The sequence below is a fragment of the Cynocephalus volans genome, chromosome 1, assembly GCF_027409185.1.
Source record: "Cynocephalus volans isolate mCynVol1 chromosome 1, mCynVol1.pri, whole genome shotgun sequence".
Taxonomy (NCBI): Eukaryota; Metazoa; Chordata; class Mammalia; order Dermoptera; family Cynocephalidae; genus Cynocephalus; species Cynocephalus volans.
In genome coordinates, this window is record NC_084460.1 from 847,565 (window position 1) to 864,724 (window position 17,160).

A 17,160-nucleotide genomic window follows, 5' to 3' on the forward strand; every position below is an offset into this window, starting at 1 on the left:
AACCAGCTGCTCCTGGCTCTGTTTGGGCTAGCTGGGGTCAGGAGCTCCCCCTGGTGCCCTAGGGCCTGCTGCGATCAGGGTGCAGCTGTGACATTCTGCCCTACTTGCCGGGGTCTGACGCTAGACTCCGTGCAGGCCAGGTAAGGGGCAGAACACTGATGTCCCTAGGACCACAGAACGCCCCTGGTGCTGCTGGAGTGGATCCTGAGGATGGTGAGCTCACTGGGTTAAGTTTCTATTTCTCTAGGCTTTCCACAGTGCCACAAAAGAGAGGCCCTGGCCTGGCTCTTGGCTCCTGATATACACAGGTTTGCTCTGGATTTCCTTTGTACCGTTTGAGCAGATCAGATTTCCCTCTCCTCAAAACTGATCATTTCTTTCCTGTTTTTTAGTGACCTCTTTATAAGCACTGATTGGCTCTGGTTTACCCGTCAGCACCCAGCCCTTCCGTTTAGATACTCTTGTACTTTTTTCTTTTTAGCTGAAGGTTATAAGTCCTTTCACTAACTGCTGGCTTCCAGTCAGAGAACATGCACATGCATGAAAGAAATTATGTGTGAAAAAAATTGTGGGGATCATTGATGTCAATGATACCGTATTGGGTCAAATCTAAGACATTATTCATTTTAAGGCACATTGCTCTAGGTACCACTAAGAAAGAAAATCCTGCCAGTTAAAGTATGATATCCATTTTAAGATGCACCCCAAACTTCAGACATGCTAAACTGTGAAAAAAATGTGCATTTAGAATTATTAAAGCAAAGAATGCAGAGATGTTTATAAGTAAAACATGTAGGAGTGTTTATACTAATGAATTAGCAGAAGTAATAAATGATAATTCCAAATGGGCCCTGTGTTATTAGGTTGAGGGTATCAACAAGGTAAGACCCAAGAACAGTCCTTGCCTGGTGCAGAACACCTGGTACATTTCACAGAATCCTCACGTGCTGTCGCCGATGAGAGCTGGTCCCATCTGCTCCCAGCCATCGCCTGGAGAATGTTCTAAGAAACATATCGCTGAACCCCATTCCCAACCTACTGAACTCACATCTCTGGGGGTGAGGCCCAGAAATCTCTACTTAATAAAACTCCTTGTCCCACTCCCTCATTTATGGTGAAGAAAATCAAGGTCAGGGAGGGGAGGTGGCCAGGTCAGAGCAGAACAGATGTGGAAAGCTTTACTGGACTCAAGCCACCCAGCCCAATTCCAGGTTCTTTTCCCTCCCCTCTCTCTCCCCTCTTGCCTTTCATAGGACACCGCCTGTTACAGCAGTCCCAGGGCCTTGGACTCTGCATTTCCAGGGCTCAGTCTAGGACGCAGCCTTGGGTTTGCTCTGCTTCCCACAGCATGGGCCCATGACTTTCCTCTGATCGCGGGGCTGGTGAATTTAACACAGTCGATGGATAAGCACCTACTGGGTGCCAGGCTCTGTCCCGGGTCCTGAGGGTGTGTCCTTGGTTTTCCCGGCAGGGCTAAGTCTCCTCCGTGCCACACTTGGGGATGCCGAGAGATGGCGCTGTGGCGCGAGCCACCTCTGTGCTGCGCTTGCTGAGGTGGCCTCTCTTTCTGCAGGGTCTGTGGGAGCAGTGCCAGCTTCTGAAAAGCGCATCAGTGTTCGCCCGCTGCCACCCGCTGGTGGACCCTGAGCCTTTTGTGGCCCTGTGCGAGAAGTCGCTGTGCACGTGTCCTCCGGGGCCAGAGTGCCCATGCCCTGCCCTGCTGGAGTACGCCCGCACCTGCGCCCAGGAGGGCATGGTGCTGTATGGCTGGACCGACCACAGTGTGTGCCGTAAGTCAGCTGCCCTGTCCTCCCCTTGGGCCTGTCCTCAGCTGGTGTCACGCAGGAAGATTTGGGCGTGTCACAATTGTGCACTTTTCCCACGCCGCAGTCAGCCAGTGCCTGGACGCGTTTCCTGAGTGGCTCCTGCCCTCTCCCACCTGGTCCCATGAGTGCTGGCTGCAGAGGGAGTCCCCTCCGTCGATGGCTGAGGCCAGGTGGACAGATCTTTCCAAGGTCCACATCCTGTCCCCGCCTCTGTTGTCATGCCACACACTTCCCTCCCAGGAAAGCCATCCCCTGGACTCTGCTTCCGACCAGACCTCAGCAGGTGTGACTTCAGTTTATGGCTTCACTGTCCGCCTGTCTGGGTTGACGAAGAGCAGGGAGTTGGCCGGAGTCTCCCCCGTATTAAATCAGCCTCTCTCCTCCGGGTGCAGCACCCACTGTTCCTTCTGCCTCACCTCATGGTGCTCGGGTTTCTCATCCTCTGGTCTTGTTGGGTCCCTAGTCATTGCCACCATCCCCAAATGATCATGACTGAGTAGGGACTTCTCCCGTCACCTCACAAGAAGCCCCTTCTCTCCCCAGACCATGCACTGATCAAGAGCTGTGCAGATGGACAGCCAGTCTACAATAATTATACAGATAATGCGAACTGCTGGAGACAGAGGAGCTGGCCAAGTGCTTACACTGCGCACACGTGTTTCAGTGTGTGCCAAACAGCTTCCAGCTGAGAGCTGTTCAGCTTTGCCGGGGGTGTGGGAAGGTGGGAGTTAGCCCTGGCTTCTTCCCTGTAAGGTGGGATTGCAGTTTTTTTAGTGGCTGTCTTTAGTTGTAGAGATACCCGACATAGCTTAGAGAAGGGGTTTGGGGCAATTTCTTGATTTCAGGAAGCACAGAGAAGAGCGTTGGCATGTCCTGGTCCTTTAGTCTGCTTGAGCACCAGTCAGCCTGCCACGTGGTAGAGAGAGAGAGGGGGAGAGCAGCCCCCACCTGCGGGGAGCCGGGTTCAGTGGGGAGCAAAGAAAGGCACGTAGGTGATAAGGCTCCGAAGGCAGCCCTGCAATGAAGTCGAGGTACACACGGAATGAGTGTCACTGTGCAGGCAAAGTGAGCATGAATGGTGTGTGCCCTGCGCTGGGTGGGGCACTGACTGGGGGAAGAGAAGCCCTCACAGGAGGCATGTGATGGCGACACCAGTGCCTTGCTTGGTCCCAGGAAGGCATTCCTCTTCAGGCCAGAGGGGTTTAATGTCACCCTGAAAGGGTTAGGTAGAGGGGACAGAGCACAGAGGAGCAAAAGAATGCCAAGTTGTCCCTGGAGAACAGATGGCGAAGGGGAAGGGGGGTGGTCTTAGCCAGGGTCTCACAAGATGGGTGTGTTTCTCTGGGGGACAGTGGCCTCAGAGGGGCTTGTGGGCCATTGGGGCAGAGATGGCCCCAGGGCCCCTGAAGACGGAGGGGAGCAGTCAGAGGGGGCGAAGGAGACCATGAGTATGGCGTGGCTTGCAAGATGCTGTGCTGGTGGGGACTGCTCTGGGGACACTCCTTTCATTTTCTCTTCCAGGCCCAGCATGCCCTGCTGGCATGGAATATAAGGAGTGTGTGTCCCCGTGCACCCGCACCTGCCAGAGCCTGCATGTGGACGAGGTGTGTGAGCAGCAATGTGTGGACGGCTGCACCTGCCCTGGTAATGACCTTCCCACCTTAGTTACAAACCCCAGACCTTGCCAGTGCTCTTGGCCCAGGAAGCAACATGAAGACTGCTTGTATTTGTTCCCTGTTGCTGAAATCAGAAGAATTTATGTTTTACTGTTGTACTGTATCCATGAAAACCCTTGTGTCTAGGGAAACAGGTCTGGGCCCCAACAGACACTTTATTTGGGGAGCTTGTGGCCTGATCTGAGCTGCATTTCTGTGTTCTCAGTTGGGGGTCAGGGAGAAAGACCTTTGTCTGGGAGAAAGACCTTTTAAATGTTTCCTGGGTTTGCCATGTGAGCTCAGCTGAGAAAGGGCTTTGCAGCAGAAAGTCTTTCTCAGGGGAGACTTTGTGAAAATTGGTGAAAAGCCCTGCTTAATCATTGAGAGTGGGACCTGTGTGTTTCGATGCATGAGTTCTCCACTGGAAGACCTCGAGCAAAACTCTCAACTCCATTTCTTCATCTGGAGAGTGGAGATGAATAATATCCCTCCCTCATGCTGCAATCTATGAAAGATAAACACCACGCAACACGTTCTTTGCGCTTCCTGGGAGAAGCCCTAAGCCAATGATCGCCCATGGGGATGGGATTCTATACTTGCAAGAGAGTAATGAGGTGGTAGTGTTGAGATCTTTGCTTTGATGCCCTTAAACCCAGAGGGACAGCTCCTCGATGAAGGCCGCTGCATGGACAGCACCGAGTGCTCCTGTGTGCATTCTGGGAAGCGGTACCCGCCAGGTGCCTCCCTCTCTCGAGACTGCAACACCTGGTAATTGGGGTGGTCTGGGGGAGCTGCCCAGGGACTTTGGGAGGGGAAGCTGGGTCAGTAGGGACAGCGGCAGGTGGAAGAGGACCTGGTCTGGGCTGAGGGAAAGAGACTGAGTTGGGCAGTGGTGGTAGGGGTGGTGGGGGTGGGGTTTGGGGTCTGGTGTGGAAGGCAGTGGTGGGGGACAAGGAATATATCACAGATAAACCCAGAAGAGGGGGGTGGGTCAGGAAGGGAAGGATCCTTTACATGCAGACAACATCTTTAGCTGTCCCTCCAAACCGTGCTTTCAGGAGTGATGCTCTCCCCCTGCAGAGGGACTATGGAGCAATCGGCAGGCAGCACGCAGTTCCTTCTCCCCTGGAAATCTCTTGTCTACTGGGTGCAGGAACAGCAGTGTCCAGTGGAAACTCACTGCCCTCCATGGCTCCCTGCAGTCAGCCAGGCCCCTCCCAGCTCGTGTCCCTGCTTAGCTCAGGTCATCTCCCCAGGAAGCTCTCTGGATGTCACCTCTGGCTAGCTCTGCCGTCCCCTGCACACTGGGGAAAATAACTCCTCCTTTTGCCCCAGGCCTCTTCCCTTTGCTGTCTGTCCCTGCTTGGCAGCCTTGGGCACTTGCTGAGGCTTCAGGGAGCTGCAGCTGGCTGCCAGCATGCTTCTGGGTCTTACCCCTTTCCAAGCTTTCTCTAGCTCTCTTCTACCAGCTGTGTGGGGTAGAGGTTTGACTTCTTAGCACCTGAATAGACTTTCAGGGATACCAGATACCTGAGTTTTCTTTCTTCTTCTTTTTCTCTGTCAGGGTTTCTTCCCCTTAGAAATATCTCCAAGATTCCTTTGTGGTCAAAGCCCTGCCCTGCACAACTTTAACCCATAAAACTCCTCTAGCGTCTGCTCTTTTCTTCTCGCAGATCCCTTCCTTTGGGAGCTGTGGTATCTGTGGTGAGCTCTAAATCCACTTGTGTCCCCTCATGTGTGCAGAACTACCAACGATGTGTGCTTCTTTCCCTGACAGCATTTGCCGGAATAGTCTGTGGATCTGCAGCAATGAAGAGTGCCCAGGTAGGCGTCTCTCCCTCCCTCCCCTCCTCTGGAAGGAGCCCGAGGGCCACACGGCCAGGCAGGGAGAAGTCGGCCCCTCTGCACGGGCTGGACACAACCGTCTGACCATGGCTCTACTAACCCACTCATGGGGTACACGGGGAGCCCTGCAGTGGCTGAAAGGAGGGAAGGCACCTGGGCTAAGGTTTACTGTCCTCTTCTCGTCACCTGTGTGCTCAAAGGATTAAAGTTGATAAGCTGTAAAGCCTGGAAGGTCGTGACTGACTAAACAAAGAGGATACAAATTCTTTGGGAAAATAAGAGAAAGAAGAGGCTGGTAATCCTTTAGGCTTGAGGTGGGAGTTTTAATGGAATTTTCTGGAATGCCTGATAAGACCAAGAGCTAGGAGAATGAGGCCACCCAATGACTCCCCCTACCCTACTGCCGCCCTGGAAAATCTGTTTAGGAAAAATTGTTTTATAGTCTCTGCCCTTTGCTTTCTCCTCTGTTTGGCCTCAACTGTGTTCTATTTACTGCAAATGTGTCCATTCAGAGCTCCCTTCTGTCTCATGCCCCAATGACCCTAGATTTTCCCCTTGTGGTCATTCACATAATGTTTTCTGTGCACTGGGCACCATGCTAAGTACCTTATGGGTATGAACTCATTGTTACAACCTACGAGACAGGTACAGTTTATTCTCATTTTACATGAGTACACAGACCCAGAGAGGGTAAATAACTTGCATAAAGTCACACAGCTGCTGAGAGGCAGAGCCGGGACTCAAACTTACAGCCCCTGACTTCTGTCTTTGCCTTTCCCTTTCCTCTCCTTCCTAGTCCTAGACTTTGGTGGGCTGGGATGGGGTTGAGTTTAGATATCTAAGATCATATTTAAGGTCTTTGGATTAAAGGCTTCAGGGTCACTTGGGATCTTATCCAGTGGCCTGATGCTGGGAAAATTCTGGAACCAGATGGAAAGCGGGCACTAGGGCTAGGTCAATTAATCTAGCCTGGGGATGGCCAACCAGCCAGGTTATCTTCTGTGCAATCCTTGAAGAAAGTACAGAGGACAAAAGATTGCTCTTGAAAGTTATATCTATGCTCTATTTTAACATAATAACATAATCACACCCTGTGAAAAACCTAAGGAGTCCTTTTAAAGACATATGAGGTTGCTGCAATTAATCCAAGAAAAAACTTTTAATATCTAGATAATAGGCATTCATTGCATAAGATCTGTGAGCCACAATGGATGCAATTGGGAATTCAGCTCATTGTGTTTTTTAGACCGACTACCAGATTAGAAGTCTTAACAAGCACTTACTGTAGGGAGGGTCTTCCATCCGTCATCCTTACATTCATTCATCCAACCACAGTTGAGCATTCACTGTGTACATGGTGGAATGCTTGGTCTGCGGTAGACAATGCAATCCCCTGGTTTTCAGTTCAAAATCTAGAAGACAGCTTTGCTGAAGATGCAAGCCATTCTCTTGATGCCTTGATGGGAAGATAACCAGTTCCAACTCTATGGTCTACTGAGCGGTTTGATATTTTGCCCACCAAACCACTAAGTTCATCTCTTGTTCTCAAAGCCCCAGCTCTGACTGTCTTTTTCTAGTTATGAAGTTTAGTTGGTTGCTGCCTGCCAGTCCATTTTTACCCTGGAACACAGGTGCATTCCTCTCTGGCAGTGGGCCTGTCTTATTCTCCCAATGTGATGATGGCAGGTAGAGCTTCTGCTGGGAAGAGTAGATAGAAAGGTTCCGGAAGGGGCTTGCTTGGCTCTGCTATAAAGCAGAGTAGGCTGGGGCTTCTGTGTAGCCTCTGGAGGAGCTGACATTGTGAATCTTAGAAATAGAGACCTGAGTTCTGATTCTCTGGAATAAGATAAGAGTGTGTTAGTGATCTCCAAATTTGCATCTTAAAACAAAAAATATTATCTCACAGTTTCTGTACATTTGGGACTCCGTATATTTCAGGATTCTGGATTTGACTGAGTGTCTCTGGTCCAAGATCACTCATGAAGTTGCAGTCAATTTTGACTGGGCTGTGGTCTCACCTGAAGGCTTGACGGGGTGAGGGGGATCGCTTTGAGGATTGCTCATGTGCTGGTTGGCAGGCATTACTCTCTGATCATGTGGACTTCTCCCTGGGGCTGCCTCTGTCTAGTGATATGACAGCTGGCTTCCCCAGGACAAGTGATTTTTGAGTTGGCAAGAGAGAGAGCAGCCAAGACAGAAGCCCAGTCTTTCAAAACCCTAAAGTCTGGAGTAACTTCCCATCACATCTGCTGTATTTTATTCATTAGAAGCAAGTCAATGCATCCAATCTACACTTGGGGGGGAGAGGTCACCTAAAGACATGAATAAATGGGGTTGGGGCCTTGGGGGGCATCTTAGAGGCTGCCTAGGGCAGAGAGTGTTGTGTGCAGGTACTGGGAGAGGGGAGAAAGCCCAGGAGAGTGGTGTTTGTACTGGGAGGGCCGGTTTCTGTGATGCTCCCAGATGTTCATTGCTCCTGCACACTTCTGCCTCCTGGTTAGGTGTTAGGACAGCCTCTGGCAAGACTGTGGTTTCCCCATAGCCTGCATACTTCCCTTTCTGTAGCCCTGAGCCTAACTTCCCTTCCTCCAGAGAACACATTGCCCAGGGGAGCTCTGCTAGTTTAGTTCCATTGAACTATAAAAGTTTAGTTAGAGTTAATGTGGAAGGAGCTTGCCTGTTAAAGGGGACTACTCCCCAAATGAATAAAGCTCTCCTTATACAATGTCAAACTCCTAGTAGAACAGTGGGGAAGACATATTTCTGAGTGGGGAAGGGATGAGTGGAGGGCTTTTCTCTTGTGTTCAAAACCTCATGAGAGTGAAAAGGTGGCCGAGCATGGGGACTGGGAGCACAGGCAGCCTGGTTGAATTCCAGTGTAACCACGTCCTAGCTGGATGACTTTTGGCAAGCTGTTTAATGATTTGTAGCCTTAGTTTCTTAATTTGTAAAATAGGCATAATAACAGTAGCTTCATCCCATGGCTGTTGTGAGGCTGTTACTGCTTGGCGCACAGCAAGCATCCAATAAATGTTAGCTGTTGCTGTCTTCACACAGCAGAGGCAGCTGTTCTGCTAAGCAGGGTCAGAGAAGGACAGAGACACAGGGGCAGGCCCACAGGAGCTGGGGAGGGGAGGGCTGCAGTGAGGTGGGGCTGTGGCTGGGGCCAGTGGGCCTGCCCCGCTCAGTGGGAAGGGAGGCCTTCGTGTAACCTGTTCCTTATTTGGTTTGGGATTCTAACACAGCCCTATAATTTGACCTTGGGATTCAAGGTCAGTCTGTACTGATGCCTCAAGCAAGGAAGATAAACCCCACATCCCTGGCTAATGAACGGTGTCCCGCGCTGGGCGGAGGCCGGGTGAGCGTGGCCATGTGGCCCATTGTTCTGGCTGGTGTCCAGCTGCCATGGCCAAGTACTGCCCAGCAGCTCACCCCTCGTTTTCCTGGGGTTCTGGTGCTTGCAGCTCCTGCAGCTCTGTCCCTCAGTTGTATGGAAGAGATAAGCTAAATACAATATTTAGATTTCTGATTCCTGAGAAACTTGGGAACACAAATCAGTGGAGGTCAGAGCAGGAAATCAGGTCAGAGGATTAGATTCTAGCCTTGAAAATTTTGCTTTTGAATATTTGCATGTTTTCTCTTTGACGCCTCTTTCTTTGGGCATTGTCAAAGATAATAGAAGTCCAAATTCTTCCCCAGATAAGAGTGCTCTTGAGAAAACGGAAAAGGATTAGGGAAGAATTCCCACCCATTTTACTGCAACAGGGTCAGGACACCTCACACAAATGACTGTGTTGCTCTGTTTGTAGAATGATGGGGATTTCTGAATAATGGTCATCTAAAAAAGGCTTTCCTGGATTTGAAATTCCAGCACATTTACAATGAGCCGGATGACCCTTGCCCCTATCTGTTGCCTGTTCTTCTCTGATTTCCACCAGCAGCCACCCCTCACCCTTGCCCTTCTTGTGATGGGGCAGCGGGGTGGGAAGGTGATGCTGAGAATGAGCTGGGGCCTTTCTACTGCCTCCTAATTTCATCTGGGCTGGATGAGCCCTGGCCCATGTTATCCTGCAAGGGGTCAGCTGCCCTGGGGACCAGGTAGAGGTACACTCACTAGTCTCCCCATGCTGCTTTCCCCTACCCCTGCCTTCAAGTACATACTCAAGGCAGGACAACACCTGGATCCAAAGTTGTGCAATTGTGAGCATGAGGCGGCAAGCAGCGGGAGCCTGTGGAGCTTGTCTTTGATAGAGGGACAGCTGGAATCTCCCTGTGGCCTTTGGAGATGCCCTGGCTCTGTGACAGGGTCCAGCATCAGCCCCTGGAGATGGGCCCAAGTGGGACAGGCTGTAGGTTTAGGCTGGGTTAGTGCTATGGAGAACAAAGGCTCTGCTGTCTGGAGGTCAGGGGTGGCTGAGCGGGGAAGGAGGAACAGCCGTGGTTATGCGTATGTATTTCTTTGCAGGATAGATGGCAGAGATGAGAGCAGATAGAGGAAATACATAAGGGCAGGTTGGGAAGAGATCCAGAGTCCCATTTCAGCTTTGATGGGTCCCTCGTGGGCCCTGAAGGTGGGGTTGCCCCAAGCTGGGGTGGGCTGATGGGTAATCACTAGAGACGCTGGCAGAGGCCGCCCTGCATGGACACCGTACAGGGTGTGTGATCTCTGGTTTGCGGTTCATTGGGCAGAGCCGGAGCCTGGGCTAGAGCCTGTGGGAGGATGCTGTGGAGGCTGGACGGACAGCAAGTCGAGGGCTGGAGTTGTGGGGGCGTGAGGGGAGTCCTAGTCCTCACCCACTGATGTGTCAGCTCGGGCTGGGGAGCTGGCCTGGCAGAGGTCAGTGCTGCCTGGGCTGTGTGAGATCATGGGCAGATCTGGTCCTTCACCGACCCCGGCTGAGGTCACAGCATGGGCTTGCCTCTGAGGAGGCCTTAGAGCTGGCCCTCAGCCGGGGCTGAGGATGGAGTCCCAGCTCGCCACGGCCAGGCTCTGAGATGGTCCCACTGCTCCCCTCCCGCCTCGCCCCGCCTCTGGGCTGCCCGCTCTGCCGCTGGCCTTTAGGCCCTCTTCTGGCATGGGCTGTGTCCCTGAGCCCCTCCACAGGCCATGCCATTGAACAATCTCTCCTGGGCTGCTGTCTGAGGCTGGTGTCATGGGCCTGGAGGTGGGACGGAGCCGAGAGAGTCAACAGCCATGGGTTCTGGCCAGGGCTTTGCCACTGATTGAGCATGGCTTGTCACCTCCCTTGAGTGCCCCAACTGTAAATCAGGACATTGAAGGGAATGATCCAGCTCTGACATCTTCCCGTTTAAGGAGTGGGAGCTGACTCAGAGTCCTCTTGCAGAACTCATTTTTAGATTGACGTGGGGAAAGGATGTCGGTGGCATTTCGGGGAGAAGGCGTCCTGCTTGTACGTGCGTCCACCTTTGCCCCTAGGAGACTTCCCCCACCTCCCATTCTTCCTCTGTGTCCCTCCAGGGGAGTGTCTCATCACAGGTCAGTCCCACTTCAAGAGCTTTGACAACAGGCACTTCACCTTCAGCGGGATCTGCCAGTACCTGCTGGCCCGGGACTGCCAGGACCGCTCCTTCTCCATTGTCATAGAGACGGTGCAGGTGAGCGCCACCAGCCCGGCCATAGGGAGGCAGCGCGGGGCGGCTGGAGAGCTGCTGGGGCGAGGGGGCGGCCCCCTGGGAGGCACAGCAGCTGCTGCATGTGCAGGAGGGAGGTCCCTTCTTCCAGACTTCAGTGAGCCTCTCACTCTTGCGGAAACCCAGCCCGTCCCTCTCCCTACGTGGAAGGCACCCCCTTTGGGTCTAGCCTGCTGCTCCTGTGGCTACACCTCCTCTGCCGTTTGGAGCTGGGGGGTGATTGGGGTGGGGCAAGGAGGGCCCATCTCCTTTTCTGCGCTGCTATGGTGCACGTGCGTACTTTTCTCTTGAGAACGAAGCAAAGAGGATAGGTAGCGTGCATAGGGCTTCCCTGAGTATACAAGTCCCTGGTTCTCTTTGGAACAATAAGCCCAAGGAACAAAAAGTTGAGCCAGAGGTTACAGTTCTTCATGAAAGACCAGGCCAGGATGGGAAAGGGTGCAGGTGAGGGTTGGGCCTCATGCCCTCTTGTCGCACACCTTGGGGGGACCCATGCACAGAGAGTACTCTGTGAAAATGGAGTTGTCCCATGTGAGAAGGCTGGAGGATTCCTGGGTCCTGGGCTGGGGTGCAGGGCTGCAGGGGTGTGATGAGGTCACTGTGCTCCCCTCTTGGCAGTGTGCCGATGACCCCGATGCTGTCTGCACCCGCTCAGTCACTGTGCGGCTGCCCACGCTGCACGACAGCCTCGTGAAGCTGAAGCACGGGGGAGGAGTTGCCGTGGATGGCCGGGACGTCCGGGTCCCCCTCCTGCAAGGTGGGCCTCCTCCACTGGGCTGGGGTCCGCCCGGCTCACCCCGCAGCGCCCCTCCTTTGGGATGTTGCTCACTGCCTGCTGAGGCCCCGCACACACACCTCTTCAATGAGCATGTTATGGAGAATTACCTTTGGAGGGCAGGGTAGGTGTCCTTGGCACGCACCCTTGCAAGAAAGGAAGGCTTCCTGGAGGAGGATGACCAGAGGAGGAAGCGGACTGAACACTTGGAGATGGGGAGGTTGCTTCAGGCCTGGGAGAGAGTGTCAAGGGGAAAAGGGAACCAAGACAATTTTTACTTGACTTGAGCCAAAGGGGTGATTGAGGCTTAGGCAGGGTGATTCTGGTTCTACTTTAGAGAGCAGAGGCTGGTGCTCCAAGGTCAGGCATGGCTGGTGATGGGTCAGACTGGAAGATGCCACTTGGAGCAAGGCCAGGAGACCCTCTGCCCTGGGAGAAAAACTTACCTGTCCAGTGTCTTCTTCCAGGTGCGCAGTGCTCGTTAAAGCAAAACTGCTTTTGCACAAACTTCACCCTCAACGTGGCTCTCGGCCCCCTCCAGCTCCTCTATGACTGCTGGCCACCCTGTGGCCCATCATCCTAGCATTGCACATGGAGGATGAATGTGGGCTAGTGGGCACACAGCATGTCCATGAGTGTTTAATGCCATTCTGTGGTGTGCGCCTTCCCACAGCAATGAGGACTGCTATGTTCAGCTTTGCACACAGCATCGCTGAGCCATGAGGCCTGAGTAACAGCCTGGAGCAACAGTGGTGTGCAAAGGCAGAGGGGTCCAGGCATGCTCCAGTGTCCTGGGTTCAATGATGGACAGATCCCTCAGCAGCAAGAATCCCCTAAAACCGAGGATGCAGGAGCCTCTGTCGCCCTCTTGTGGCAGTACAGGGCATGTCAGGCTACAGCCAGGGCACAGAGGCTCCTTCCAGGGGAACCCTATTTGACCTGTGCCCACCTGGATCACCCTTCCTCCTGATGGGCACCCCATCTGCCCCAACTCATTGCTGTTCATTGGGACAGTCCTTTTGAGACTCCCATCTCCTCCCCAATACATCTGCTGCCACCACACTGCCCTCCCCCACTGCAGCCTAAATCCTGTCCTGCTTGGTTCCAGGTGACCTCCGCATCCAGCATACAGTGATGGCCTCTGTGCGTCTCAGCTTCGGAGAGGACCTGCAGATAGACTGGGATGGCCGCGGGAGGCTGCTGGTAAAGGTAGGCCCATCTTGAGATACTGCCTCCCTGTTGCCGGACCCTTACAAAGTACTCCTTGTGCTCTGGGCAGAATGACTTTGTGTGGTGGCAGAATTCCTTTCTTCTCCAGCCCTACACCCCCAGAGCGAGGAACAGGCCTCTCTTGTTTGTGAGAAGCTGGTGTTTGTTTTCTGGATGCCCCTGTCGGCCCTGGGGATTCTCCTTTCTGCAGACTGGGCCGGGCTCTCGTGGAGCTGGGTAGGGGCAGATTCGCCATCCAATCTCCGGCTGTAACAAGGCCTGGGGGAAAGGGGTGTCTTCCCGGTGTCTGTTGTGGATAGCAAGAGAAGAGCAAGATTGGAACTCACAGCCAAGACCCTGACTTGTGCTCCTGCGGGGAGAAAGCCACCCACTCTGCCTGTGACAGGTTGCACGGGGACCTTCCAACCTCTGCTCCTGGGCCCTGGGACTCTGCATCTGGGAGTCACCTTCTCTCATTCTCTGGGGTCTAGAATCACTGTGGATGGCTATCCATGCCTTTCAATGGGCTTCCATGTATACTTTCTCTTGAAATGTCCCTGGCAGAAGGGCAGTGCAGGTATTATTATCTCCATTTTATAAATGGGGCATCCAAGGTGTGGGGGAGCTGAGAGGTGGCCCAGCACCCCCTGCCTGGCCGTGGCAGCGTGAGGGTTAACTCTCTGCCTGGTGCCTTTCCTTAGACCAGTGGTTCTTACTTTTCGTCTCAGGATGCCTTTACACTCTTAAAAATTATGGAGGACCCCAAGATCTTCTGAGGGTTATGTCTATTGATATTTACCAGATTAGAAATTAAATTATAGATACTTAAAAATATGTATTTATTGACTCATTTGAAAATAACAATAATGAACGCACTACACATTAATATAAACACTTAAAAAAAAAAGTTTTCCAAAACAAAAATAAGCAATGAGAAGAATACCACTGCTGTACATTTCTGCAAATCTTTTTAATGTCTAGCTTAATGGGAGACAGATGGGTTCTCATAACTACTTCTGCATTCAATCTTTTGCAAAATTGTGTGTCATGTAGCCTCTGGAAAATTCCACTGTATACTTGTAAGAGAATGAGAAGGAAAAAGGCAAATCATGTTTTCATATTATTATGAGAAATAGTTTTGGCCTTGTAGACCCATTGAAAGAGCCTCAGGGATCCCCATGGGTCTAGCTCATGCCTGGGACCCCTGGAGAGTCCCCTCCTGCATCCTGGGGTCCCGTGCCCCACAGGGTCCTTGGCACACTCCTGGGATGGGCACTGGACATCCCTAATGAGATCCTCGTTTCCTTCATTCTCACGAGGTAATTTTTTTTCTCTTGTCTTAGAGCCTCTGAGAATTACATACTATTTTTTTTTTCTTTTATAAAAAATAAACCTCTGACCACAGACCATAGAGCAGGAAGGACTGGTAGATTCTCTCATCAGCCCCGTCATTTCTGGAGCAAGTGTCACTTGCCCTGGTCTCATGGTCATTTGGTCACAGGGTGAGGACCAGAACTCACCTGGCTCCTGTCTAATATCGCCTCCTGCAGCCCAGCCTTCCATGTTGGCCATCCCACTTTTTCAGCGTCCTCCTTTGTCACCGAGGGTGCTCCTGAGCCGGGCGACTTCTCCCCTCAGGCGGCAGGCCTGTGGCTTCTGTGCACGGCTGCTTCTTCTCAGGTCTCTGTCTCTCCTCTGAGGAGGACACAGGTCGACTCCAGCTGTGGGAAGGGGATGTAGAGTTGTCTCTGGGGGTGGGTTTGGTCGGTTTAGCTAACAAGAAGGGGATTTCCTTGGTCAATGTTCAGGACAGGGTCAGGGGCCCCATGGCCTGTGGGGCTGTCCCGTGGGCTTTGGTCTGAAGCAGGAGGTGGGGAGCACCTGAGTGCTGACTCTGGGGTTTTGGGGGACTGCGGTGTGCAGGAGAAGGCTGGGGCAGGCCGGCAGGGGGCGGGGACAGCCGCCCCACGAGGTACTCTGGTCTCCTTCCTACCCGGGTGCGGTGCTCCTGCTGCGTGCCCGGGCCGGTGGCCGGGCAGTGCGAATCACGCTTTCTGTGCACTGCGTCCTGGTGCAGCTGCCTGGCCAGCCGCAGGCAGTGTGGTGCCAAAAAGACCCTCTGACAGTCCCCACTTTGTTAGAGCTGTCACCAAGCAGAGGTTTATTTCAAATAGCAAGTGTCCTCTCTAAGAGTCCTGCACTCAGACCCTGGAGAGCCCTGGGCCAGCCTCGGCCTGGTGTCTGAGGGTTCACCCACCCTTCTAAGCCCTGCTGAGCTGACTTCGAGACAAGCCAAGGGGACAGAAGAAGATACAATTTGAGAGTGGGGACAGTGGTGATGGCCGACCTAGTGGGGGTGAACAAGAGGGGCTTTGGGGAGCATGAGGGACCCCAGTGTCTGAGAAGGGCGAGAGAGGAGAGCTGCTGAGCGTTGCTCGGGGTAGCCTTGACTGCTGCCATCTGTCACATTGCTTGGGCTAGCCTTGAGTCCTGGCATTGCATTTCTGCTTGTGCCAGGAGGAAAGCCTATTTATTCACTAATTTATTAATTCATTTGTTCAACAACCCATTCATTGAATAAATATTTATTGAGTGCCTTCTAGCACTGCTGTGGTCTGAATGTTTGTGTCCCCCCAAAATTCATATGTTGAAATACTTACCTCCTAGCTGCGGTTTTAGGAAGTGGGCCTTTGGGAGGCGATTAAGTCATGAGGGCAGAACCCTCATGAATGGAATTTGTGCTCTTATGAAAGACCCCAGAGAGCTGGGTAGCTCCTTCCACCATAAGAAGACACAGCTGGAAGGCGCCATCTGTGAACCAGAAAGTGGGGCTCCCAGCTGGTACCTTGATCTTGGACTTCCCAGGTTCTAGAACTGTGAGAAATGAATTTCTGCTGTTTATCAGCCACGCAGCCTATGGCATTTTGTCATAGCAGCCTAAGTAGACTAAGACAGGCACCATTCCAGATACTGAGATTACAACAGTGAAATAAAACAGACAAAAATCCTTGCCTCGGTTAGTTTAATTCTAATGGAGGCAGACAGACAATAAAGAACGTAAACAAGTAAATTATATTGCATATTAGGAGGCGATAAACCCCGGGGAGAGAAGGGGGCAGGAAGTGCCAGGGTCGGGGATTCAAGGTTTAAATAGGAGGTCAGGGAAGGCCTCGGTGCCTCATGTGGCAAAGCAAACATGAAGACATTACTCTGTCTCCCTTTTTATTTACTATATTTACTTGGGTACATTTTAAATGGGTCTGGAACGTTCCACTAAATTGCTCATCCTGCATCTTGTTCAGTCAGAGCTGGAAGCTGGCAGGGCTCCAAGAGGTGACCCCAGGGGTCCAGGCCTAGCCCCTGAAGATTTCAGAGCACAGGGAGGTCATCTGGCCTTGTTAATCACGTGCACAGCAGGAGTCAGGACTCTTGGGTTCCGGCTCCTGCTTTCAACAGAAACCAACAGATGCCCCAGCTGCAGGGGGATGAAAGGCTGGGTCCACTCCCGTAGCTGTCCCTCAGTGTGCCCTTTGGGCTCAGAACTTGTTCAGCCCACATAAGCTGCCGGTCCATGGCCTGGTCACCCTGTGGCAGGCTGCCCCAGAGTGCTCCTGACTCCCGCCTCCTTGGATCATCACCCCTAGAGTTCTGTTGGGCTTGTAGCCTTTTCTCTTTAACGATACTCAGTAGCCGTGTTAAATGGAGGAAGTTAGGATGGCATTGCTCCTGGTCAACAAATGGGAGCTCCGAGAGGGCGTGTACGTGCCCCACTCAGCTGGCTTTGCCCACATGTGCGGCCAGCTACATGTTGGAGAGGGGAGTGCAAAGTTTGCCCTGGATTCCCACGGGCATCAGGGCCCCAGGCTTGGACGGTCTCCTCTGCCAGGCATTGGTGGCAGAAGGCACACTGGATGGGGCTCAACCTGCTTGCTCGTGCAGCGCTGCCACCACCTCTGTGACTTTAGACAAATCCCTGTCCCTCTCTGGGCCTCAATTTCTCCATCTTTAAATGACTAGATAATCTTTAAAAGCCCTTTCTCCACAACAAGCCTGACTCATGACTTAAGAGCAGGGAGAAGCTGGTAAGTGTTATACCACAGTTAGGCTTTTTTTTTTTTCCTTCTGCAGCCTAGGGCTCAGCTGCTGTTTGTTAAATTCATATTTATTTTTCACCCGGGGAACATTTTTGATTAAGACC

At 52.5% G+C, this 17,160-nt stretch overlaps 1 protein-coding gene across 1 annotated transcript in view; it reads left to right on the forward strand.

Annotated features, from left to right (window-relative positions):
• Window positions 1–17,160, forward strand: part of VWF (von Willebrand factor) — a 151,350-nt gene that overhangs the window by 32,096 nt on the left and 102,094 nt on the right. Inside the window, exons 7-13 of the mRNA XM_063087947.1 lie at window positions 1,574–1,790; window positions 3,348–3,470; window positions 4,138–4,249; window positions 5,259–5,305; window positions 10,806–10,942; window positions 11,597–11,735; window positions 12,862–12,962. Coding sequence (XP_062944017.1) covers window positions 1,574–1,790; window positions 3,348–3,470; window positions 4,138–4,249; window positions 5,259–5,305; window positions 10,806–10,942; window positions 11,597–11,735; window positions 12,862–12,962 — 876 coding nt within the window. The remainder of the gene's footprint in view (window positions 1–1,573; window positions 1,791–3,347; window positions 3,471–4,137; window positions 4,250–5,258; window positions 5,306–10,805; window positions 10,943–11,596; window positions 11,736–12,861; window positions 12,963–17,160) is intronic.